The sequence below is a fragment of the Brachypodium distachyon genome, chromosome 3 (genome assembly GCF_000005505.3).
Source record: "Brachypodium distachyon strain Bd21 chromosome 3, Brachypodium_distachyon_v3.0, whole genome shotgun sequence".
Taxonomy (NCBI): Eukaryota; Viridiplantae; Streptophyta; class Magnoliopsida; order Poales; family Poaceae; genus Brachypodium; species Brachypodium distachyon.
Genome location: NC_016133.3, coordinates 15,854,046 through 15,881,374, shown reverse-complemented (window position 1 = coordinate 15,881,374; position 27,329 = coordinate 15,854,046). Strand labels below are relative to the sequence as shown.

General features: G+C 50.0%; 1 protein-coding gene across 1 annotated transcript; it reads right to left on the bottom strand.

Annotated features, from left to right (window-relative positions):
* Positions 1-16,532: 16,532 nt before the first annotated feature.
* On the bottom strand, positions 16,533-17,936 carry LOC104584057. The gene is made up of 2 exons (XM_010238167.1): positions 17,550-17,936; positions 16,533-17,486 (listed from the first exon to the last, which is right to left on the bottom strand). The coding sequence occupies exons 1-2, from the start codon at positions 17,934-17,936 to the stop codon at positions 16,533-16,535; spliced, it is 1,341 nt and encodes a 446-aa protein (XP_010236469.1).
* Positions 17,937-27,329: the final 9,393 nt, after the last annotated feature.

The following is a 27,329-nucleotide window of genomic DNA, read 5'->3' as shown; positions in this document are numbered from 1 at the left end:
GACTTGGCCATCATACTTGCTTCAATAAAAGTTTGGATATACATTTTTTTTGTTAAAGAAAAAGAATAAGTGTTGTACTGCAATCTCTAACTTGTACATCATATAGTCATGTATTCATTACTTCATTATTGGCAAATTCTCAGAAGCAGTGAAGTTAAGGAACATGTGTTAGACATAAGGATATGCTGCTAGTGTCTTAAGTCTTAGCAACCTGTATATTTCTTTGGCACCAGGGGCTTCATCATGGTTCATGGATCTAGCTACTTAATTGGAAGTGGAACACCTCAATTTTCTTGTCAGCTATCAGGGCCCAAGGTGCCTCTAGCCCATCCATCAACTTGAATGATGGTTTACTATCCGTTGCCATCTGCATGGCTGGCCATTTGTCGGTGGAGAAAGGCCAATTCGATTGAAGAGGGGGTATCAAGCTGATAATTCGTGCAAGAAAGTTTCATTCTGCTTGAGATCAACCGAACCTCAAACTTGCTGTGATGATCACCGTATGTACATGCGCGCAGCTGCTTCAATATCAGATGATGATTTCATTTTGCAGTACATCAAAGTTGAGTAAAACCCATTCTCTCCCCGATCGATAATAAGTGTCGCTGATTTAGCATAACTTTAGCAGCGACACTTATTATAGATTGGAGGGAGTACTAAATATGCAGCTCGTTTATTTTCAGAGCAAACCATGAGGACTTCAATGTCTTTGGATCTGATTTGTTTGTTGTAGAATTTAGGCATATATTTAGTGTCCTATGCACTTCACATTTGTTGGCCACTACACCGTACACTTGGGATATAGATGGCAGGTGAGCTCGTCTGAGCCCAGATCGGAGTATCACGAAGGCACGGGTAGAAAAGGTAATCCCCCGATTTTCCTCTTCTCTCTGTCCTCCGTCCGCCACCGCCACCGCCGCCGGTCCCGTTTCGCCCCTTCTCTCCGTCGGTCCACACGAGTTCCATTCGTCACGGTCACCGCCACGGCAGACCGCCCCCAAGAACTCCCTCTACCTTGGTGTTGCCTTCTCCTCGGGCGCGCTTCGAGGCCACGGCCTTATGGTTTGAGATGTTCAGGGCCACCAAGCAGAAGCGGGCGAGCGGCATGACGCCCTGAACATCTCCATGGCGCGCTCTCCAACATTGTGGCCGTTTTCCTCGAGGGCCGCCGGCGGTGAGCCGCAGTCCCGGTACTCGTCGACGTGCTCAACCTTGCTCCGCGGCGACCTCTTCTTCCACTTCCTAGACACCGCGGCCGCGGCTCCATCGACGCACTTCTTCCTCGAACATGCCACGGCGACCATAGGCTGACCCTTGGACAGGACTGGTTCAGGCATAGCCGGCCCATGGGCTACTGGCGCTGCAGGCTCGGGTTGGGAGGAGAACGGCGGCGGCGCGGGATGGGATGGGAACGATGCGGCAAGCAACGGGGATCTGGAATTCGGGATTTCCTGGGAAGACAACTCTTGCGCTTGGGGAAAACTATTATTTTAATTACTTTTTAATGTGAATAGTCTAAAATACCCTTCCCTAATACTTCACTTAGACTGTACGGAGTATTAGGTACTGCAGAAATTGCCTTTTATAGGCATGCGAGACATCAGGAGGCTAAATCGGTCCAATGTAAAATACAATCCAAGTTGGTTGGCGTGATGATTTAGGCATCCTTGGCAGCAGGAAACACAAGTTCCTGCTGGAGCGTGAATGACTGGACAGGATGGTTTGACAAAGGAATGCAACCAACACATCAGCATAAATTTTATGAGACTACCGTGCGCATAACAACGGCCGGATGGGTAGAAGATCCTCCACCACCTAGCTTGGGGTCTCTTTTGATCATGCAATTCTGCTGCTCACGAGCTTCCCAGGTTAGCTAGAAGTTCTGCCTCTTCTACATGGATTGAAAATCCTCCACATAGCTTGAACTCTCTCTTTTGGCTGTGCGCATCGCGCAGAGGCCGGGGCTTTCACCCTTTTTTGAAAAAAAGCTTGAACTCTCTTTCGATCAATGATGTAACTTTACGTAAGTAATGAAAGAGGCCCTAAGTTTAAAAAAAAAGTAAATTTCACGGAACCATACTTTTTGTGTCAGCTGTCTCACAAAACCACGGTTGTTTGTAATAATCTCCCCAAACCACACACAACTTTTGGGGCAGCTGGTTTCAGAAAACCCTAATCACGATAATTAAGCTGGTTGATGGCGTTTCCGATAACCTGGGGCCACCGGTCAGATGCCACGTCATCTTCTCCAACACGTTTTTGATGCCACGTCAGTTTCTACCCGACCCAAGACATTATCAGCTGTCACTAGAACAAAGGCAGGTGATGTCGCGTCGAAAACGAGCATCGAAACGAGTCAGGGAAGGTGACATGGATTCTGATTGGTGGTCCCGTGTTGTCCGAAACACCATCAACCAGCTTAATTATCAAGATTAGTATTTTCTGAGACTAGCTGTTCCAAAAATTATGGTTTTGTGAGACTATTACAAACAACCGTGGTTTTGTGAGACAGCTGTCATAAAAAATGTGATTCTATAAAATTTACTCTTAAAAAAACAGCTTGGATAGGTCTGCGTGCGTAGTCGCGCTTTGTGTATTGTTTTGTGAAACCACAATAAATAAAATGAAAATAATATGCGCTGGCTTTGTCATAGCTCGTGCTGGCAAGCAGCATGCTTTAAAAAAAAATTAAAATCTAGTTACTTCGGAAAAAAATTATTCGACAATTTGGAAACATTTCTTTTACTGTAACTATTTGTACATTGATTTTGAAAAATTGACCAACAATTTTTTTTCCGAAACAATCGTAGCGAGCTATTTATTGCCAGTTAGAGAGTTGAGAGAATCAACCCTAGGAGAGTAACATAAAACAGGAATACAAGATACTCCCTCAGTCCAACAATGAATATCTCAACTTTGATTAAATTTGAATGCATCTATACACTAAGTCATGTCTAGATACATCCAAATTTTGACAAACTTAAGACATCTTTTGTTGGATGGAAGAAGTAGTACAAACAAAAGAAAGAGAACTAGATCAGCGGACATCATCAAATCCGAAATCAATTCACCAGGCCAGCGCCAGCGTGATTCCAGAGGGAAGCTTCATCGTTGATGAGGATTAACACGGCTGGAGGATGAAGAAGCTTATGTTGAAAAGTGCGTCTGTTCCCAATTGCTATCCCTCAAAGCTGATGAATTGTTTTAACCGGCAATATGAGGGGGTTTCCCTGTCCAGATTCTCAATGCGGCATGCAAGCTCCTGGAGCTTCAATCAATCCTCGTAGTGTTGCGATGCACAACACTGTATTGTGTAAGGAAACAAAGACACTATACTTGTCTCGAATAACTATATATGTTTTCTCTGCGCTCAAGATTGCTGTGTTCCTTTTCCAGAGCTACGAACCTGCCGCTGCCGGTGTGTGCTGGAAGAACCTTTTAGCATTTTGATGGCATGTCTGGGTTAAAAATTACATAGTTTAGGAACTCCAGGATTCAGATATGCCTTGCTAGTTTTTTATATCTGTCGTACCAGTGGTCCACGGGGTCACATTGATACGGAACGCGTGGGTTGCAAGTGACGAAGCCCCACCAGATTGGCCTCCCGAGAAGGATAGGCCCTGAGAGCCCGCCACAAAGGGACGGTTATTGGTGAAGGCAAGACTAAGAGTTGGAACAGGAGAAGTGCCCGCTCTGGCGGGTACTTGGGAACTCTGGTCCCGGGAAGAGGAAGGCACGCTGCCCCGGCAACTGGCTGGGTGCGCTTGCCGGGAAGGGGTTCCCCGCAACCTGCGCTCGGACATGCAGGTGGGACCTGCAGAACAGTGAAGACAGGACGAGACAGCGGATGCAGTGCATTTAATGCACCGACAAGAGTCACATCGGCAGGGCTAGTCTTGCTCAGCAAGGCTAGAGCGGCTACCCTATAAGTCAATTTTTATTTACCGTATAGAGTGGCCTGGGCGCTGCATGGTGCCCAGCGTGGATCAACAGTAGAGTAGCTTTTGTGGCAATGACACGCGTATAGCTAACGTGTCGCGCTGCATGCATCGGCACCTGTGGCATCCCCTTGTCTATAAAAGGAGGACCAATGACATCGGTCAAAGAGTTCGAACCCTAGTCAGTAACAAGTAGTATTGCATCTACTTGTAGCAGAATCCTTTAGAAGGACAAGTAGCCTACCCGGGAACCCCCCGGGCAATCTGTAAGAGCACACTAATTCGTGAATACAACACAAGGAAGGACGTAGGGTGTTACACCTCCGGGTGGCCCGAACCTGGGTAAATCTGATTGTCTACACTTCATGCCTTTCGTCATGCCGGCGATCGCCGGAGCGCTCGCCTCGCCTCTCACCGAACAACAAGGGGGTGTCCAGCATCCCCAGTGCCGGAGACCCGTGCTCCGACAATATCAGTTCATGATATCATTTTGTAATAGAAAATTTAAAGAGTTCCTATGAGCGTTGTTAGGGTTGGAAATGAAGGAGAAGGCAGAGATGGAATTGTAACCATAAAGCTTGAAGATGGGCGAATCAAGTAGTTCTAGTATGGACGCGCAGATGACGTGTGGAGTGGGGAGTTGGACGCGCTCCTCGCGCTCGCTGCCCAACAGCCGCAAGGTGAGGGCAGCCCGGCCGGTTCGGGCCGGGGATAGAACCCGGGACGCGGAGACACGTCCCGCGCCTCGGGACACAGAGAGCATCCTCCACCCTCGAGAGGACAAGACGACAGGGATCCCAAGGACTACTCTGACTCGTCACTGACCGTCACGCCAGGTGACACGTGAGGCATCCTGAACGCCCGCCAACAAGAAGATCTCTGCCGGCGCGAGAGAGAGCGCTAGCGTCCAGAGGAGTAGGAAGACGCTCCCATGGGCGCAGATGACGGCTGTGCTGCGTTCTCCCGCGAGCTGCGCCGGGTGACATGGCCCCGCAAGTTCAGAGCGCCAACGCTCGGGACGTACGACGGGACCGTGAACCCCAAAGACTTCCTCCTGACCTACACGTTGGGCATGCATGCCATCGGTGCCGACGACAAGGTTAGGGCCAACTGGTTCCCGATGGTTCTGAAAGGATCAGCGAGGACTTGGTTGCTCAACCTGCTTGCTGGGTCCATTGTCTCCTGGGCTGACCCGCGCGAGCAGTTTGTAAACGCGTTCCAGGGCGGCTACAAGCACCCGGGAACCATGACGGAGCTGTACACGGTGGTGCAGAAGCTGGGGTAGATGTTGCGGGACTTCACCAACAGGTTCTCCAACATCTCCTACTCCATCCCAGAGGCGGAAGCTGTCGCCATCATCAACACGTACGCCATCAACGTCCGTGACCCGAAGATGCGTGAAAAGCCGAACACGCACCGGATCTGGATTACCAGGGATCTCTACGCTCTCACGCACAAGTGCGCGATGGTCGGGGAAGGGTGCCTAGCGCCTGAGCATGCCGCCAAAGCGGCGGCGAACCCACCCGAGGGCTCCGAGAAGAAGTGCTCTCGAAAACGCGGCGGGAAGCAAGTGCTTGCCGTAGAACCGGAGGCTCCCCAGAGGCCTGCCAAGAAGGCGACGTCGGCAAAAGCATCGGGCAGCAAGCATCCCCGACACACAGGACTGCCGCACTCTCCAGACCATCGAGGAGAAGTGCGAGCAGCGCCACGAGGAGCGCCGTGCTGCCAGAGCCTGCTTCAACTGCGGGGATATCGGGCACCTCTCCTGAGACTGCTCGAACAATCCCCGCAACGGAGCGGGCCGGGGCATTGCCAGCAGCGGCGACAAGGGAGAACCCGTGGGGGTCGCGGTCAAGCCCGTGGCGGCAAGGACCGGCCTCCCCGGGGACGCGACCAGCCTCGTGCCGAACAGCGCGAGGACGACTGCAGCGACGACGCCGACGAGCTTGGCTTCCAAGAGCCCCGCGACGTCGCCTGCACCCACGGGGGAGCATACGCTCTCACGTCTCACGCCACCGTGAAGCGGCTCACTCGTGAGGTGTGCACCCTCCTCCCCACCATGGAGGCGCAACAGCCGTCGAGGTGGTCGCACGTGCCGATCACCTTCAACTCGGACGATCACCCGATTCGTCCCTTGGGATCAGGGGTACTACCCCTCGTGGTGTCACCGATCATAAATAATGTGATGGTGACCAATGTAACATCCTAAAAATTTCAAACTTTGACATGTGCATTGCATCCATGAGCATCATGCCACAATTGCATATTTGAATTCAAATTTGAATCTCAAAAGGCTTTAAAAGACTTTGTTTCATTTTGAACCCTAGGGTTTACACCCATTTGAGCTTTGGATTTTCAAACCAATAGGTTTTGTGTATAAAATGGGTTTAGTGCATATATAAGCTATCCCATAATTTTTGGATAATTATTTGGAGTTGAAAAAGTATTTTATTTAAATAGATATATGGCCCTAAAGGCATTTATAGGGCGAATGTATTTTTATATATTTTATTTTGAAGAGAAACTACTTCCAAAAGTTGTGTCATGGTAGAACATGATTTTTCAAATTTTCTGGAATTTATCTGGACCAATTTGGAGTTCAAAATCAAAAGATATCAAGGAAATAAGAAAAACAGAAAAAGAAAAGGCTAAAAAAAAAGAGGAAACCGGACCGGCCCGGCCACTTTGGGCCGAACCGGCCCAATCCCTCGCGCGCGCCACAAACCAGCCGGCCCCGTCGCTCACCGCGCCGCGCCTGTCAGGGGCTTCTTCCCCGTTTGGAAGGCGCCCGCGACGCGCGCTGCCTTCCTTCTTCGCCGCCGCGCGCCGCCACCGCCGGAAACTCCGCGCTCCGTCCATATCTCATAGCCCCCAGCGCGTCCATTTAAACCCCGCGGCCCCCTCTTATTTTCCCCTCTGCCCTCCCCCTCGATTTCGCCGCCAGGCCGCCGGAATCGCTCGCTAGAGAAGCTCCGCCCCCGCCGCCGTCCCGAGCTCGCCGCCACCTGCACGGTACGCCAAGGACGACCGGACCTCCCCCATCTTCTTTCTCTCCTCCTCACGGTTTGTTTGACGCGCTTCTTCTCCATTTTTTGCCCTGCAGCGCCGCCCGCACCGCCGCCCGAAGCTTCGCCGGAGCCCGTGCCGTGCCGCCATGCTCGCTTCGTCCTAGGCGAGGTGCCCGACCGCCCGACCCCGCGCCGACCGCGCCCCCGTCTCCGCCGTGCCGCGCCGCGCCGTCCCCGGCCATCCCCGCGTCGCCAGCCTCGCCCGAGCACCCTGTGCCGCATTCCCCGTGCCCGCGCCGCCATCCCCTCCATCTCCGGTGACCGCCGCCGCCGCGGAGGTAAAACCCTAGCCCCTCGTCCGTCCAATATTTGATCAACGGTGTAGATTAGATCTTTCTTATTCACTTAAACGAACCGGTACGCAGCAATCAGGAGCCGCCACGTGTCACTGCGTAAATAAAATGAAAATCTAATTTTTAATTCCCCGGATTAATTAAATGACACTTTTGCAGAAAAGCCCCTGTAACTTCAAATGATCATAACTTTAAATCTGTTTGGCCAAATTTAATGATCCACACCTTTTTGGAATCCTTAGGAAATGTAGAATCTTTTGGCACTGTCCAAATTTAAATTTGAATATTTGAATCACATTCAAATTACAGATTAGGCTTTTATGCCATTTAAATCATAACTAATTATCTAGAAGTCCTTTCTGAATGAAACCAGTGCCCAAAATTTTGTTTTATTTTCCTCTGTCCAATGGGACAGAGAAATAAATATTTTGAATTAAATTGTTTTGCAGATGCAAATAAAACCTCATTTTAGGGTTTAAATTGTTCCTCCAGGGGAACCACCACCCTGGCGCACGGATAACCGTCCAAACGGAGTTATGCTCTTTTGCGTGCCCCGGGAAGAAGGGCGCACGTTCCTGGAGGATATCCATCGAGGCACATGTTCACACCATGTGGCCTCCAGGGCACTAGCTGGAAAAGCATTCCGGCACGGCTTCTACTGGCCAACAGCCTTAGTCGATGCCGAGCAACTAGTCAAGACCTGCGAAGCATGCCAGTTTCACGCCAAGAAGAGCAATCAGCCAACGCAAGCCCTGCAAGTCATCCCGTCCTCGTGGCCGTTTGCGGTCTGGGGGCTGCACATCATCGGCAAGATGCCGAGAGCTGTTGGCGGTTACGAGTATCTCCTCGTAGCCATTGACAAGTTCTCAAAGTGGGTCGAGGTGGAGCCTGTGCGAGCTGTCACGGCGCAGGCGGCCATCAAGTTCTTCAAGAGCATTGTGTGCCGGTTTGGTGTGCCTAATGGCATCATCATCAATAATAGCACACAATTCACTAGTGCGGTGTTCCAAGTTTACTGCGAGGACATGGGCACTAAAATCCACTTCGCCTCTGTCGCTCATCCGAGGAGCAACGGGCAAGTGGAGCGTGCTAACGCAGAAGTACTGTGGAGGCTCAAGACGAGAACCTTTGACAAGCTCGAGGACCATGGGAAACACTGGGTTGAAGAACTCCAGCCCGTGCTATTGGTCGATTCGGACCACACCAAGTCGGGCGACGGGCCAAAATCCGTTTGCCCTTGTCTACGGGGCAGAAGCTGTGCTACCCCTCGAGCTCAATCATGGGTCACCTCGGGTACGCATGTACGGCGACGAGAGCCAACACACGCAGAGGATTGACGACCTTAGCTTCATCGAGGAGATTTGATGCCGGGCTGCTGTGCGAGCTGCAGGCTAGCGGCAGGGGCTCCGTCGTTATCACGACAGGAGAGTCCGTCCCCGGGGGCTCGAGGTTGGAGACCTCATCCTGTGCTGGATACAAGGAACGAAGGCCGGGAACAAGTTGACTCCAAACTGGGAAGGCCATTTGCGGGTAGTGCAGGTGACCAGACCGGGGGCTGTCCGGCTAGAAACCGAAGATGGCTTGCCGGTGCCCAATAGTTGGAATATTGAGCACATGCGTATGTTCTATCCGTGAAACGGTGGTGCCTTACCCACGGGTGACGCTGCGGGAGCGTGCCTCTTTAAGCTAGTGTAGCCGGGCAAGGCCCGATCGTAATCCGCTAGCACAAAGATGAATAAAGATAAGTGTTATTTCAGTGAATATTGTGTTTTGCTGTTAATGCTTGCTTCTGTCTCCTGCTCTAGGTGCATAGAATTGTCTCTTCATCCTTGGCTATGAGTAGGGGGCTGCCGGAACCCTGAAAACCAAGCTCGTTCCCGGGACACCCCGGAATGAGGCCTAGCAGTTGATGAATCCGTTCACAATGTGGTACGTGCCTACAGGGCACCGTGGAATAGAAAAGATGCTCACACCCAAGACTGAGGTCGACTCTTCTGTGCCCGAGGGCTGGGAAGCAGGAGGTTATCCCGTTAGTGTTGTCTTTTTTCATGCATTTCGAAAACTTTTCTATGCACCATGGGCACTGCAAGAATCTAGCATGCAGGGTAAAGATGGGGACGAAGGCACACTATGATGCTCATGGAGCGGTCACGGGCGTCGTCGTCTTGCAGGTACGTTGTACATATATGGCAATTACTTCGAGGCTTGATGAAGGACTCTGAGACTGGGCCAGTGCCTCCACGCGGCAACCAGTGGTTCCGCGTGCGTGGCGGCAAGGGCAGCACTCCGGCTATTTAAAGACCCAAGCAAGCGCAATACCAACAACGGGCAAGAAGGCAAGTGATGTCGCAGAGAGGCGATGCTAGTGCATCCCTCTGCGCTCGTCGCTGTGGGTGTTCCCACCATCGCGGCCCTGCCACATCACTTAGAGGAGGACACCAGAGATGGTAACGCAAAAGGCGAGAGGCGTAGCAAAGACGCGGTAGGGGTGCAAGCCTCCGCGCATGCCGCTGGAGGGTGCACGGCCACTGCGCCCTTGCCGCGGCTCTCAACAGGGTGCTCTAAATGCAGAGAGAACAGAAAGCTAAGTACTTCGTTTCGAGTCCTTAGTTCTTCCTTTAATCGCATTGGTTTGCCGAGGTAAGCTCAGTCCCCGTGTAGCCGGAGTGTGGGAAGGACGCTTGTGGGGGGGGGAGGACGCCCCCCACACGTGGCTCGCGAGTCCGCCCCGGAGGCGTGTGCGCTGGGGTAGTTAGTCCGCAGGTGGAGTGGCTGGCCGTTGCTATCTAGCCCTAGGTTGGCACTGCGGGTCCGTCCCGGATCCCTGGTCTGGCTAAACACGCAGTTGGCAAGTCCTCGGGTACACAAGGTTAAAACACGAGAAGGGCAGAGCCCCTCGCCGGCAAGCTAGTTATAGGCAGAAAACAAGTAAATTGACATTGGATGAAATGAAATTAAAACGAACAAGTTCGCGATAAACATTCAAAGTGACAAAGGCTAACACAAAGTAAGGCGCCTTGTGCCGCTTGCAGGAAAGTAAATACAAAAGGAGAACAAGCAGATAACTATGCAGGAGGTGCTGCAGGGGCAGCAACGTCGGCGTCATGTGCCTCCTCGACGCTGGTGCCTGCTCCGACGGCTTCTTCATCAGAAGCTTCAACATCGTTAGCCTTGCTCTGCATCCGTGCCACAATCTCATCCACCACGCCTTGCACCGCTTCCCGATGGGTCTTGGCCTCTTCTTCGTCTGACCAGGCGTCGAAGACAGACTTGAACGGGAAGTCAGGATGGGTGGAGTGGACCCGGGTCAGAATCTACCCGGCGACTTGCTCAGCTGCGAGGCCGACCTGTCGGTCCCCGAAGGCCGTGACGCAGTCCTGCAGGCCGTGTAGCCGGCCGATGAAATCCGCGAAGAAGGAGGTGAAGCTTTTGATGCTCGCCCCGTCGAAGGAAGTTACCGGGACATGGAACCCCTGCAGCGCCTCCACCGCCGAGTCCGCCAGCTTCTTCAGCCTGGCTACCTCCCCCGACCTGCGGGCCCGCAGCTCGGTGCATGCACCATGAGCTTCCTGGGCCTGCAGTTTGTGCTCGCGGCACTCGGTCTTCAGCTTGCCGATCTCGGACGCCTTCGTGGTATTGTCCTCGTCAATGAGCCGGAGCTCCTGCCGCATCATGTAGAGCTCGCCCTGAAGGAATGAGCTGGCATCTTGGGTAGCCTTGAGCTGCCCCGCAAGCTCGCGCTCCCGGGAGTGAGCCTGGTCTTGCAGCTCTTTCTCCCCGCACGCTCAGACATGTTGAGAGCCTGCGCTCTAGATTATGGATCCAGTTGGGATGACAATCTGCCGTATGCAGAATTCTCGTACAACAACAGTTTCCAAGCCAGCATTGGAATGTCACCGTTTGAAGCTTTGTATGGAAGGAAGTGCAGAACACCATTGTTATGGGATGGTGTAGGAGACCGTAGCCTATTCAGCCCGGATATGATAATGGATGCCGAGGAGAAGGTTAGACTCATCCGAAACCAGCTGAAAGTAGCCTAGTCAAGGCAGAAAAGCTACGCAGATTCGAAACGTAGGGAAGTCATCTACGAGGCTGAAGCTAGCACCCCGTTTCATTGGACCCTTCAAGATCTTGTCGCGACAAGGAGAGGTAGCCTACAAGTTGGATCTACCGGAAGTGCTATCAAATGTCCACAATGTCTTCCATGTATCGCAACTAAAGAAGTGTCACCCCGAAATGGCCGACACACCACTGAGGGATACGATACCCCTAGAAGAAGTGCAATTGCAGAGTGACCTCACCTATGAGGAGAAACCGATCAGAATCTTGGATACAGCTGAAAGACAGACCCGATCCAAGACCATCAAGTTTTGCAAAGTCCAGTGGGACCATCATACAGAAGAAGAAGCCACTTGGGAACGCGAAGATGATCTTCGAGAAGACCACCCACACCTTTTTGCAACGGACACCCCCACGATTAGCAATAAAGTGCCATAAAGAATCGGTAATTAAGATGGAGGTGCGCGACGTGGCCTTAACTCTCTGGTGATTATGGGGGAGATCGTGCACCCGACCGTTTCGCTCAGGAGAGGGGAACTGGAAATGCGGCCCACAAGGCCGGGTACCGAGATAGTCCCCCAGGACCCACGCGTCGGATAGGGTCCCACTGATACGGGACGCGTGGGTTGCAAGTGACGAAGCCCCACCAGGTTGGCCTCCCGGGAAGGATAGGCCCAGGGAGCCCGCCCCAAAGGGACGGTTATTGGTGAAGGCAAGACTAAGAGTTGGAACAGGAGAAGTGCCCGCTCCGGCGGGTACCCGGGAACTCTGGTCCCGGGAAGAGGAAGGCACGCTGCCTCGGCAACTGGCTGGGTGCGCTTGCCGGGAAGGGGCTCCCAGCAACCTGCGCTCGAACATGCAGGTGGGACCCGCATAACAGTGAAGACAGGACGAGACAGCGGACGCAGTGCATTTAATGCACCGACAGGAGTCACATCGACAGGGCTAGCCTTGCTCATCAAGGATAGAGCGGCTACCCTATAAGTCCATTTTTATTTACCGTGTACAGTGGCCCGGGCGCTGCGTGGATCAACAGTAGAGTAGGTTTTGTGGCAATGACACGCGTATAGCTAACGTGTCGCGCTGTCTGCATCGGCACCGGTGGTATCCCCTTGTCTATAAAAGGAGGACCAATGTCATCGGTCAAAAGGTTTGAACCCTAGTCAGTAACAAGTAGTATTGCATCCACTTGTAGCAGAATCCCTTGGAAGGACAACCCCCCCCCCCCCCCCCGAACAATCTGTAAGAGCACACTAATTCGTGAATACAACAAAAGGCAGGATGTAGGGTGTTACACCTCCGGATGGCCCGAACCTGGATAAATCCGATTGTCTACACTTCGTGCCTTTCGTCACGCCGGCAATCGCCGCCTTGTCCCTCACCGAACAACAAGGGGGTGTCCAACATCCCCGGTGCCGGAGACCCGTGCTCCGACAATATCAGTTCATGATATCATTTTGTAATAGAAAATTTAAAGAGTTCCTATGAACGTTGTTAGGGTTGGAAATGAAGCAGAAGGCAGAGATGGAATTGTAACCATAAAGCCTGAAGATGGGCGAATCAAGTAGTTCTAGTATTCCACTATCAATATACGTTTTGTTCTTCTTAACACCTAAAATAAAATTTTCTGAAGGCGTATGTTTTTTTATAGACATGGACGTCATACTAGCTTCAATAAAAGTTTGGATATACATTTTTGTTAAAGAAAAGGACGAAGTGTTGTAGTGTAATCTGTATCTGTACATCACATAGTCATGTATTCATTACTCCTGGAAGATCTATGCAATCAAAATCAAATCTGACTTTTAACACCGAACATCATAATCAATTATTGGCAACCTCTAGAAGCATTGAACTTAAGGAACATGTGTTACACATAAGGATATGCTGCTAGTATCTAAACAACCTGTACATTTCTTAGGTACCAGGGGCTTCATCTAGCTACTTGGGACACCTCCATTTTCTTGTCTGCTATCAGGGCTCCAGGTACCTCTAGCCCATCCATCAACTTGAATGAAGGTTTACTATCCATTGCCGATACATCTTCTTGGCTGGCCAATTGCCGGTCAAGAAAGGCCGTTTCTCACACTGAAGAGTGATAATAGATAATTCGTGGTAAAATTCGGCAGCTCTCAACTTCTGTTATTTGTGGATATATTGAACTTCGCCCCACCCTTTGCTACATGCCTGGCACTTCGACTCAAGCAACACTAAAACAGTTCTGGACATTGTACATATGTAATAACAATTGTGTTACACTATTAATGGATCACTGGTTTTTTTTTCTCATTTTGGTTGAGATCAACTGATCCCCAAACTTTGTTATGATGATCACTTGTGTAAATGCAGCTGCTTCAGTAACAGATGCTGATTCCCTTTTGCATGCAGTACTCGAAATTGAGTGAAGCGTTCTTTATCCTTTTTTCAGAAACTGGAGTAAAACCTACTAAATCTGTAGCTTGTTTATCTTCAGACCAAACCATGAGGACTTCAATGTCTTGGGATCTGATCAGTTTGTTTGTTGTAGAATTCAGAAATATTTGTATATATGTATCTAGTTGTCCTAGAAATGTACTTCACATTTGTTGTGCACTACACCATACACTACGGAATCTTGATGGAAGGTGATACAATGTGTGGTTGAGTGGTTATATATAGAACTCTTGTCAAGCAGATCATAAGAACACAAGCTTAAAAAATGTTAATGCCAGCGGCACATTTGAGAGTGAGACAGCAAGGTTTTTTGATGATTTTGGCATGTGAGACATCAGGAAACTAAGCAGGTCAAATTTCAAATGGTGCTTCATTCTTCAAATATATATGAGCTAGGGAGATATCATATACTGCTAACAACCTTAATGTCAGATGCGAAATGCCAGCGGTACACTTGCTATGGGATTGATTTAGGCATCCGTTGCATCCCAAAGCTAAGCTGATCAATGTCATACACAAGATGGTACTGATATTTCATCAACTTTACGGACCGTAACTTCCTATTTCTAAAATATAATGACTAAATTGAGAAACGAAACCAAGTTAAATGACCGTGAGTGCATTACTCGAATATCTAGTTGTCCTGCATGCTACAGATGTACTCGAATATCAATAAACAGATGATGATTCCCTTTGCAGTACGTCAAAAATTGGTCAAACGCCTCCCTATCCTTTTATGAGAAAAGGGAGTACAACCTACTAAGTATGTGTAGCTTGTTTATTTTCAGAGCAAACCACGAGGTCTTCAATGTCTTGGGATCTGACCAGTTTTTAATGTTGTAGAATTCAATATATATCTAGTTGTCCTATAGATGTACTTCACATTTGTTGCCCGCTACACCATATATCACGGAGAGAGATGATATATTCATATATCTCGGAGATCTGGGATGAACATTAGCGCCCAAATGCCAGCGCACGGCACACTTGCTATCATCATGATTTAGGCATCCGGGGCATCAGGAAGTTAAGCTTAATGCCATGCAATTAGCCTTCCTCCTGAGCGATTCGCCGGCGTCGTTGGTCGTGGACCGGCGGCCGTCGCCTCGATTCTTTTGTCTCCTCCGTCGGCGCTCCTGAGTCGGCTAGGTCCTCTCTAGGTGGTTGCTCCGGCGGTAGCTCCCTGAATAATCCCGCCAGGTGCTTAGATATGGAGGGTTCAAACTCTTCCAATTCCTGTTTGACTTTGCCGTCGCGGTGGCGCATCAGAAGATGATTCGGGAATAGAATAACTAATTTGATACTCCCTCCGTCTCGTATTAAACGACTCAAATTTATCAAAATATAAATGTATTTATAGCCAAAAAAAGTCCCGATACATGTAATATTCCGTCACTTAATATGGAACGAAGGGAGTAGAAAAAACATGGTAGTGATAATCTTCAATATTGCAAAATATGAATGTATTTATAACAAAAAAAATGTCACGATACGTGTAATATTCCGTCACTTAGTACGGGACGAAAGGAGTAGAAAAAACACTGCAGCGATAATCTTCAATTTTGCATGTTTTCGAACTAGCTTAACAGTTTAGCCCAATCAGTCGAACGATATAACTTCTCCAAAAAAAAAAGTTGAAGGAAATAAAACCAATGGGCTGGTAGCAGCTGCGTGCTTGGCTAGCAGCGTGCCACGAGCCCAGCACGCAGCAGGAGTTCGGGTGAGTGAGCCTCATCGGCCCACGGGAAGGCACCGAGCCGGCCTGGCTCGACGGGCTAGACCGAGCCCAGTTAAGCTCGGCCCCACGCTAAAACAAGCCACACACAAAACTCGTCTCGGGCTAGTTTGCTCCTGGGCTCGGGCCGAGCCCAAACGTCCACCCTGGGCTGGGCTATACATGCAGCATCTATATCTATCTGCATGCATGCAGTGCGGCGGTGCTGGTACATGCATGCATGCAGCGATATTAGCGCGTGACGGGCGCCACCGAATTGAAATCGCAGTGTTACTCTCAAAAAAAATTTGAAATCGCAGTGCCAACTGCCAAAGACGAAATCGGGGCGACGAGCTGATCAGGCAGGATATGCTAGGATCGGCCGGGAAGCTAGGCGGCGGAGAGGGAAGCTTTAATTCCTTACTTCTTCACTCGCAATTTTTTTTTCCGGATTAAAAGGGGATATATTAAGACTCAAAAGAGTTACAATCTTGGAGAGCCGCATCCATCACAGGCGATGGACCGGAACCCGGGCAAATATTCGTGCATTGCTCAGTCCTAGCCAAGTATACCTAGCACATGCAGACTTGCACGATTTTGGGATCTATCCCCCCTTAACAAACGATTTTCGCATTTCTTTTTGGTACTAGTACTATCTCTGATTGCAGCTCTGACTATCTTATGCACAGGCAATCTGAAAATCCTACATTCGGCACAGAAATCCGCACGTACGCCTACACTACACTGCAACTGTGGATGATAAAACATGTCAAGAAAAATGCGCAACACAAGTAGGAGTAGGAAACAACGGCACTGAGCAGCCTGCATGCATTCACCCACATAATCAGCAACAATAAGGAACCCAAATCCTGACCTGACACAAGCTAGCTAGCTAGGCTCAAACACTGACACTGACAAGACAGACACGCACCCAATCGAACTAAGGAAAGTCTTATTAAAACTGGAACTCCATGCATGCTACTCCTGAGTACTAGGAATGGAAAGCAATTTTAAGGCATGCCAGTTCCTAGAGCTCGCTGGGCCGGCCGCCGGAAGCACCCCCAAAGGCCGGGCCGGAGCCCACCTGCTTCTCCTTCTCCTTCTGCTTCTGCTGGAAGGCCCGCGCTCTCTGCCGCTCGCCGATCTTCCGGTCGAGCTCCTTCTGCTTGAGCACGAGCAGCTTGCGTCGTGCGTGGATGATCCGCAGCTCCTCGAGGTCCATCTCCTGCTCCTTGACTTCCCGGAACCGCTCCCACTTCTTCCGGTGCGCGTCTAGCTCCTTGTCGCGGCGGTCGCACGCCTTCAGCTTCTCCTGCACCTCCATGGCGCGCCGCTGCAGCCACCGCCGCGCCTCCTCCAGGTCCCCGCCGCCGCCGGGTGGCCCCATCGCGTCCAGCTTGCTCTGCAGCTGCGGCACGGCCATGGCGGACAACAATGGCGCATCCTCGTCCTCCTCCGTTTCTTCCGGATCAGCTTCTTCTTCTTCCTCGGCAACGGCAACCCCCTTCGCCTTGCTGCTCTCCCCGCGGCGCCGCTTCGGGTTCCGGCGCCCGAACCCCATGGCCTCTTCGTCTTCTTCGTCTTCAACCTCGTTGATCGTCGGGAGAGCGGCGGTGACCACTGGCTTCACCGGCTTTACCGGCTTTACCGGCTTCGGGGGCTTCGACGCGGCTGCGGCTGCGCCGGTGGCTGCGACGGCGTTGTGGTAGAGGCACATCTCGCGGAAGCCGAAGATCTGCTTGGGGCCGAGCAGCTTGCGCGCGAGCTCCCTGGCGGCGGGGGCGAGCTTGCTCATGGCGGCGTCCAGGACCGCGGGGTTCTGGAGGACGGCGCGCGCCATGCCGCTGCCCAGGATGTCCAGGACGCGCTTGTAGCGCTTGTTAAGGTCGTTGAACTTGTCCTCGCACTGCTGCGGCGACACCGCGAACCCGCGCTCCGACATCGCCTGCGACGCCGACCTCCACTTCCCCTTCTTCCCCTGCTGCACTTGCACTCCCCGCGAAGACGAAGACGAAGACGAAGAAGACGCCTTCTTCTTGCCCGCTTCCGCCGCGGCGCCGGAGGCGTCTTCCACGGGGCCGGCGTTGTAGACGACCATGATCAGGAGCCGGACCATGGCGTCCGTCCACTTCACCCGCGTCCACACGAACCCCGCCCCCGGGACGCCGCCATCGTCGTTCCCGGCGCCGGCGCCGTCCGTCGTCTCCTCTTCCGGTTCCGGCGGCACCGGCGACTCCGGCTCCGGCTCCGGCGGCACCGGCATGGGCACGGGTTGGGGTTGGTGGTGCTGGAAGCCGCCGCCCTGGAGCTGCTGCAGCAGGGAGTACTGCGGCAGCTGGCTGACGGCTTGTTGTTGTTGTTGCTGTTGCGGCCCCGTGCCTAGGCCCAGCATTGCCGCCGCCGACGACGCCAGCACCCCCTGCGGCCACATCCCTGCTCCTGCTCCTGCTCCCTCCATTGATCTCTACCTTACTCTGCTAATTTGTGAGCGAAAACAAAGGGGGAGAAGAGAAGAGAGAGTTCGGTTCGAAGCGTGCGTGAGGCCGGCTTGGAGCGCTGCAGCGTCAGAAATAGAAGCGCCGGCGGCGAGGGGGAGCACACAGAGACACGGGAAAACAGCTGCAGACCCGGTTTCCCCTGGTTTTTAGTTTCTTTTTTTTTTCTGCCAAAGGCTATTTCCGTGAGCACCCAAAATTTTGGTGAAATTATGAACTAGGGACCTGGATGCCATACCTGTAGCAAACCTCCCGTATAAAATTTATTTTTTCAATTTCTTAAGGATGGTTCTTTTAATTTTGGAAATAGCAGCAATTGCGAAACTTTTGTGAAAAAGGCCACCACAAGCTTCCAATTTTAACGTGAACCCCACGCCGCACGAGCAGTAGCCGCATCATATCGCGGCCAAAACCATGCCTGAAGTGCGGGGCAAGATAGAGCGTTTCCGGAAAAGGGGCTTGACATGCATGTATCGGTTGTCCCCGCGAGCAACTAGTAACGGTGGACCCAAATGGACCATCGTGTGTGTTCTTGTCGGGACGTTGTCACGTTGTTGGTGAGCGGCCCAAGTCGATGCTAGCATCGACGCCAATGTTTGTTTCATAGGCTAGAATTTTCGAGGCGTGCTGATATAGAGGTCGGCCTTGGGCTTAATAACTGCTTAACTTGTGGGCTGCATTTATTTTGCCGAGCCGAGGGCCGAGCTAGGCTTTTATTTTCTCATCTGGATTGTTCTCATGCAACGCTATCGACGATGATAGATCCAACTCATCACTTGTGCTATCGCTAACCGGCCCACAATGCTATCATATAACGACTCGAATATATTCATGGCCTGCCATCCCAACAACAAGAAATAGGGGATGGTCTTTGGGACAGACAACTACTTACCTAGTGGGCTACACCGCCGTCACCGTAGACGAGGACCGAGGCTCATATTTTTCTTGTCTCGGTTGTTCGCAAGGGGTTAGTGAGGATGTCTGCAACTCAACTTTTGCGCCACCATTATGACATGGATATGCACCTTGCACAATTGCTTGTAGTCATGGCAATGTTTCTTAGGGTTGACATGTCCGTCGACATGAATGACACAAAGGTCGGTCGGTCTCGGAGGACCATAATTTCTTAGCTTAACGAGTTTCCTTGTAGGCTTGAGAAAGAACTTATCTCGGAAAGTTTTAACCAAGTTAATCTTTAGCACAATGTTTATCATTAGTTGATACGCTCTTACGTGTGTCACGTTTATGCTTTTGTTCTGGATTCTATGAAGGTTGGTATGAATATATCTTCAACTTCAAGAGATTGGACTTGGACCAACTGGTAATATCAAGATAGCCCGTGATGTATGCATATGAAAATTTCTTCTGATTTAGTGTGTTCTTTTGCAAATAACCCGAGAAGCTTTCCTTTTGAGAGAGAAAAAAACCGAAACAGCCATTGAAGGAGAGAAATTAAGATACAGTGGTCCCAGCGTATATAGCAGCTCATGTCAAACGAAGAAGCTTGAGATTTTGTTTACTTATTTATTTTTAGTAACTCCTCTCGCGATTTTCATTTATTTTCTAGAGACCAAATCTTTCTCGATTTAATTTACATTAAATAGGAAAATATCTTGAAAGATACGGTGCGGTGGGGACCACCTCATTGACCATGCAAATTGGCTGGGAATTGGCAATTTGATTTACTCGGCACTCACTATATTTGCTCCTTTTTGTTTTGATCGAATCACTATATTTGCTTTGATGTTGGATTAAATGAAAGAGAGAAAGAGTCGTGGGGTCCAAATTGGGCGGGCCGCCCAACAACCATGACTACCTGAAGCCCACTTCTTGAGTACTACGAGAATAACTGTACCTTTGGTGGACAATGTTAACTAGGATATGTATGCGACATAAATTTCTGCTCCTTTGGTGGAGGGCGTGGCACCGAATGACATTATTTTCGGTAAGGGTGACAAGCCTATTTGGCGTTTCTTTGAAATTCCTGTTAACGCTACAGGAGTGGCCCATGAAGGATAGTTCAAGCTCAAACTATGTCAATACAGATGCCAACCAGAGACGTGACGTCAGTCTGGATGTTGCTAAAAAGGAACCACCCGGGCCTGGGACCGTCAAAGTGAATACAAATGCAAGCTTTTTTTTGTTGAAAATGGTTCAGGTTCATGGGGAGCTATTGCCATGGATGTGAATAGGAGGATTGTGTTCACAGCGTGGGGTATGATTCCGGGTGCTAGCTATGCTACAGAGGTTGAAATGCTGGAACGCGAATTGAATGTTAGTACATTTATGATTTTGAAAGGGTCTGACACGGGCATGTTCCATTACATCACACATGGGAAATACACAAAAAGTCCGACAGGGGCATTTCTCCCTAAGTAGTTTTGGTGATGATGACAACATGTGTAGTTATCTTATCTTGTGTTAAGTATTTCAAGTTTTATAAAGAACTCGACACAAGATAAGTTGTGGACCCCTAAAAAGGAAAGAAGCGTAGCGGTGTTTAGCGGCTTTTTCGGTTGATTTGAGTCGTAGGACATCCGTACTATTAAGAGGGGATCCATAAGGGAAGGTAACGGGTGAAGCAATTTCACATACACATCTACACCATATTGCACCCACTAAAAAGCCTACCCAAAAAAGTGTTTGTCGAAAACATGTTTCAAGTTGTGTTTCAGGCAGTTTTGGATTCCAGGTAGCGGAAGTTCCGGGTGAACTTCCGCCCGACCCTCCGGGTGCTCTCTGTTAGTCCCGATGGAATATGTGGAACTTTCGGTGAATAACCGGAACTTCCGGTAGCGGAAGTTCCGGCCTATCCCAACGCAGTGCATAACGGCTCGATTTTTGGAATCCCATATAAGTACCCCTTCGTCCCCAATGAGCCAACTGACCGTTTCCACAGCCAAGAACACCCCAACACCATTCAAGAACACCTCAAGCTTAAATCTTCAAGATCTCCCTCCCTAACCACTCTCAACTCTTGATTCTTTGAGGATTGGAGGAGAAGATCTTGCCCTAGGGTTTCACCAAGTCAAAAGGTTAATTCTCTTTGTTTTCTTTGTGGATTTCGTTTCTCTTGGGTTGTTGGGAACCCTAAACGGAAGCGGTTACCTCGAGCTCTCCCTTGGTGTGAGGAGCTTGAGGCTTGGATTGGGAGCCTCCTATTGAATTGTGGAGTTTGCTCCGGTCAAGTTTGTAAGGGTTCGGCGTTCGCCCTCAAGGAAGCCATTAGTGGAACTCACCTCACCTTTGTGGTGTTGTGAGAGCTCATCCCACCTTTGTAGTGTGGTGAGTTGGAGAATAGAGTGAGCCTTCGTGGCGTCTCTACCTTTGTGATATAGCACTCCTCCAAACGGAAACGTACACCGATCCCAATAGGTGGAACTCCGGTGAAATCTTCGTCTCCGCGTGTGGTATCATTTCCCCTTTACATTCTTGTTATATGCATTGTTGCTTCGGCTATTGCATTTCATTCTAGGGTTGCATCCACTTTAGAGAATTTAGATAACCCTAGGATTAAGTGTTTGTTTCATTCAAGAATTGAAAAAGAAAAGCTAAAATTTGTTAGTCTCCTATTCACCCCCCGTCCTCTAGTCGACCATACCGATCTTTCACTTAGTCACCACTTGTTCCACGCGTTCGTAAAAGTTCCCACTAGGCTTGATGACCGCATTGTTGATGAGATGGGAAAACTCCCTTTGAATGTTATACACGACCCATTTAGGTCGGTGTGCCATTGTCATTCGGGGCCGCCGGTACTCTTCCACAGCCGCGATTGACCCCTTCCATTCAGGCTTAAATATGCTGGCATTCTTCATAAGGATGTGACAGCAGTAGTAGCCACAGTACACACTGCCGGCCAGCTGTTGCTGGCAAGGAAACCTGTCGTTGTGGTGAGGCTCGTCTTTATAGCCTTTATCAGCTAGTTTTCCCTTGGTCGCAACTTTCCAAGCAATGTTAATGAGTGATTTGATGGGTTTCCAGCAGCGACCTCGAACACCCTTCTTCGGAAGTAGTGAATCAAAATAGTACATCACGGACCAAGGCAAACAAATGAGTAGTGTCACCCAATGGTCTCTATTTTTAAAAGAAACAAACTTTAGTATCTAAGAGTGTATAAGAAAGACTGAATTAGAAAAAGCAAACGCTTCCATATATAAAATTCAACTTACTCCAAATTAAGGAAGAAGAGGATAAAGTCGTGGTCCGCATATTTCTCCAGACATGCCACCAAGTATTTAGACGCCAGGGTTCTTGAGGGATCCTTTTCTGGCTCAAGACCGATGTCACCGTAGTTGAACACCGCGGGGTCTAGAATGGCTACTTTTTTGACCTCCATTCGCCGCATTTCCCTTATTTGGTAGGCAGACCACAGCTTTAAGAGGTTGATATCAAGGTTTTGGCAGTTGAAGAGGTGGAACAGTTCGTTGAACTCCACACCAAAGGTGATAGGACGTTCCTGAATGTCCCGAGTTTCTTGGTCAAATTAAGAAGCCATAGTCTCGTGGGATTCGAACATTGATTTATTGGGCATGCTGTTGAGAACCAGCTGATGCTTGCATGTAGAACTGATGAAGCTCTTTCATCTCTCTGGACACGGCATGCAGGGAATTTTCGGTGAGCATCGGTCTTCCAGGATAGTAGATAAGCACCCGGTCGAACTACCTAGCCACGAAATAGGATCCGTCTTCGAATCTCTGGCCTTGGCAGGGGTTCTTCATGAGAATGTCACCTATTGTCTTCCCAGACTCCAATTATTTCAGGCACATAGTGCATCTCATCTTGCTTGACATTCGAGGAGTCCTTGATGGTCTTGCCGCCGCGCCCCCTCTTTTGATGCCTCCTCTTATTGTCCCAATCCTTTTGCTCCTCTGCCTTGTACTTGTCATCGATCTTGCGGCCACCCATGGACTTAGCGGCACCCAAGAGAGAGAAGGTAGGAGGGACGCTTTCAGCCTGTGCCGACCCTGTGGTCTGGCTATCTTTAAGCTGTGGAGGCATCGATATTGCCCGCTCTTCATTTCCACCAGCATCGACAGGAGGCAGTATCTTAGGGGAAAGGCCGAGCGGCGATTGAGAAGTACCTTTGTGGGCGGAGGGAGATGGAGTCATAGAGCGCCGGCGCTGGTTGTAGAGAGATACCAAGCTCCTAGGCCACATAATGCGGTAGTTTGGACAACCTCCTAGGATATCCACGCCTTCCTCCGGAGGTAGCGGGATAGCATAATCATGATGCTCCTTGATGACGGAGTCCACCATCACACTCACTTGTGTATCGTTCATAAGAATGCCGTGCACCAGTGGCAGTGATTGTCTGTGCATCAGGCGGCCAATGGCACCTCCAGGCTTCCCAGGCTTGTCTACGTGAATACGACACTTCACCGGTGCCTGCGCGTAACAAGAAGAAGGCATATGTGTGTGTGATCTTTATTCATGAAGGTAAGGAGTAAAAACGAGTTTGAAAAGTATGCTTACAAGGATGTTATCGCTCGGACCCGGATCATAATCCCGGATGCCCTCGCTTGGGTCCGATTTGCTAGCGGGGGGGTTGTCCATGCTAGGAGCCGGACTGTAACCTGGGCTGTATGTGTCATCGTCTTCCATACGTGTGTCAGAGGCGGCGCTGCTCTTCACCAGGGTGCTCTTTCGCGGGGGAAGAGGGGGAAGAGGAGGAAGGAGGTTCCTCAAACCGTCCACTCCTCCCCCGAGTATGGCGTCAAGGACGGGGTGGTCTTTGGCAAATGCCGACACCAAATGATGGACGGCTTGCACTGCATATTCTCTTGACACACCATAGATGCCTGCTCTCGCGCCTCCAACTTAGCTTGTTCTATTATTTCAGCAGAAGCGGGGAGCTTTTTCTGGACCCTGCTTCGCTTCGGAGCAGGCGGGAAATAATCATCCCAGCAGGCCCCTTCGCCTTCTCCTAATACATGGCCCGTGTGCTCCGCCTTTTGCAAGCCGGCGGTCACAGCCGACTCTCACCTCTTGCTCTACACGGAGTCGGCGGATGTTTCTGACCTCTTGCTTTCCTTCCATTTGTGGGCATTTTCATGTTATCATATAAGACAGTACCAACGTGAGTATATATGGATCATGAGTGTCATAATTAACGACAAAAATAAATTAATGCACGTGAACCCTTACCGTAAATTTTTTAACAGGCGGCTGCATTGGCTCAATGCCCGCCCACTCCTCTGGTGTCATGTGCTGACGTGCATATTCTCCAACACGTTTATCCTCCAGAATGTTATGCACTGGAGGCACCCTGCCTGCCGCCTCGAGAATTCGGTCCTGCTTGCGCCAGACCTTCCTCTTCCCCTCTTTCCCTGCACTCCCTAGCATGTGGTTCAATGGCTTCCTCGCGCGCAATGCCCTCATACGTTCACTCTTCGCAATGAAGGCAGGGTCAGACGATTCCTTCTTGAATTTTTCCCATCTGGCCTCATCAGTTATCGACGGCCATTTCTTCTTGATGATCTCATAGGGTTTGTCCATCCACTTTCTAGTGGTACATTTCCAAGTAGCAAGACCATTCCGCACTGCTATGTTGATGGACGCTCATAATCGCTTGCGCCACTCGTCAGTGACTTGGAACCTCCTTTCAACGTCCGCCATGCACGTGTTTCTAACGACTTCGGAGATGTCATTCCACTCGTCGGTAATCTTGCAATATTTATGTGCAACGGCTCCAAAGGTGGTTGCGAAGGCCTACTGTGCCCTCTCAGGCGACTCCGGGCGGCCTCTGTCAGAGTGCCAGGTGACCACTTCTTCAAGTTGTGGCTCCCCCTCGGCGTCTTCTTCCTTGGCTTCTTAGCCGTAGAAGCAGTTGGTTACGGGTTACTCTCTTCCACCCGTCGCTCGTTGTCTTGCTCTTCTGAACGAGAGCTACCTTCGCCAGAGCTAGGATCGCCGCCAGAATTGGCAATTTGCTCTCCCGATGAAGACTCTTCATCGACACGATCTACCTCCTTAGGAGCTACGTCCTCAAGAACTGATTTCTAGCTACTCTTGCCCATTTCGTACCTATGCCATCAAAACCATCAAATATATATCGGCCGAAAATTTCGGCATGACCTATGCTAAAAAACTAGCAAATTTTTTCTACTAGGAGCTCGAAATCTGCATAAAAAACCGACCCGCATATGTACCCGCTCGGCACGATGGCCGGCCCCTTCTCTAATGACCCGAGACGATGGTCGAACCCACAATTCACATAAATGAAGCACTTTCCAAAGCAAAAAATCATCACACCTAGCTAAAATCATATACAGCATGTATATAGCATAAGTAAACAACAGCCGCATAAGTAAACAACAACATATTTAGCGTAAGTAACATAAACAGCAACATATTCGCATAATAAATTCCAGCATAAGTAATTCTAACCCTAATTCCAGCATGTATATAAATTCCAGCATGTATAATCTAAACTTATGATTTACTTCACATAAGTAAACAGCAGGGATGAAATCGTAATCAAAATCAAAATCTATTTGCATCCTAACCCTAATTCCAGCATGTTTGCATCCTAAATTAGGTAAATTAGGCACTGTTTGCATCCTAAACAGCATGTTTGCATCCTAGCCCTAATCAAATTAGGCACTGTTTGCATCCTAAATTACTCTAACACTAACCTAAATTACTCTAACTCTAACACTAATCTAAATCAAATTAGTGTTAGAACAAGGAAATCAGGGGAGAGGGAGGCAGAGGAGCGCGCACCTAGGCAGAGGAGGAGGACGGTGTCACGGGGTAGGAGCATGGCGTCGGGGGCGGCGGTGGCGGTGGGCTCGGCGCGGAGGAGGTCGACGGGCTTGGGGGAGGAGGCGGCGGCGGCGGGCTCGGGCTCGGTGCGGAGGAGATCGACGGGCTCGGCACGGAGGAGGTCAACGGCGGCGTCGGGCTCGGGGGAGGAGGCGGCGGGCTCGGGGAGGCGGGGTCGACGGCGGCGGCGGGCTCGGCGCAGAGGAGGTCGACGGCGGTGGCGGCACGGAGATCCGGCAGGGCTTCGCCCGCGGGAGGAGAGAGCCCACTGCTGGTCGGCTGTGAAAGCGACGCGCAGGCGAGAGGAATAACGGCCTTTTATATGCCCAAGTACATCAGTGGCGGTTGCATTTCCACGCGACTGTTACTGATGTGCATCTATACATCAGTAACGGGCGAGCCGCAAGGCGACCGTTACTGATGATCTATACATCAGTAACGGCCCGGTAAGTACGTGACCGTTACTGATGTATAGATGCACATCAGTAACGGGCAATTAACCAGCCGACCGTTACTGATGTGCATCTATACTTGTTGAGCTTTGTACCAATTTAAATTACAGGAACATTTAAAAAATTTAAAACCTGTCCTTTTGAGTGTTTTAGGACATGTACTTGTCATATTCTATAGATGAAACAAAAAAGTGAAAGTTTGATGAATAAATTCATGCATTTTGTCTAGTATTTGTGCTAAATTTAATTTAAAAAATTCATCACATAATACCTATAATTTTGGATTGACTTTTTAGGAGTGATAAAGCCATGTACTAACATGCATACACAAAAGTACATCGATCACGCATAATTTCACTTAGTACAAAGTTTGCATTGCAATTAAGTACAAGTACATTACAATGTGACTACTAGGCCTTCCCTTTCCTTCGATCAGTCGTAACTTGACTCCTCGCAGTAGTGCTTCTGAGGTAGGGTTTTTATGGTATTTTCTCATTCTCGCTCCCATCACTTCTTCTTTTCCCTCTCCTTTTCCTCGTTAATACCGTCCGTTCCGCTTCTTCGTCATCTGCGGCGGTCGTCGGATCATGAAAACCTTCGTAGTCTTCTGTGAAGTAACTCCGTCCACTTCAACAATGCTTCTTTTCCCTCTTCTTACTACGACGCGGCCATTATTTGCCGGGTCGTCTATGTAGAATGCATGCTTACATTGTTTAGCAAAGACTCATGGTTCCTCTCTTGCCGGGATTTTTCTCATGTCAACTTGTTCACGAGGGATCTCAGGAGGTAGCACCATCGTCGTGAACCTGTGACTTTCTTCTTTGTCACCTTTGGTCCATCTTACATGGAACATTGGGATCTTTGTGATCGAGTACTCCAATTCTCAGATCTCCTCGATAACACCGAAGAACGCTTTGGTTTTGCTGTTGTCGTCGGTTGCGGTCTCAGAAGTCATGACTACACCACTATTTTGATGCGTGAGTTTACGGTCCCGATACGCAGTGTAGAAGTTATAGCCGTTGATCGCATATGATTGCCAAGTAGAGACGTGGTAAGCATGTTCCCGTGACAAACATGCAACCGTCTCTTCAGATTCATTGGTCGTCTGCCTGC

Bases quoted from the DNA above. Each gene is read 5' to 3' on its own strand.
- LOC104584057 (XM_010238167.1), bottom strand. From the start codon at position 17,936: ATGTGGCCGCAGGGGGTGCTGGCGTCGTCGGCGGCGGCAATGCTGGGC. The intron at 17,487-17,549 runs GCGGGCAAGAAG...GTGCAAGTGCAG, and splicing joins CCTCCGGCGCCGCGGCGGAA to CAGGGGAAGAAGGGGAAGTG.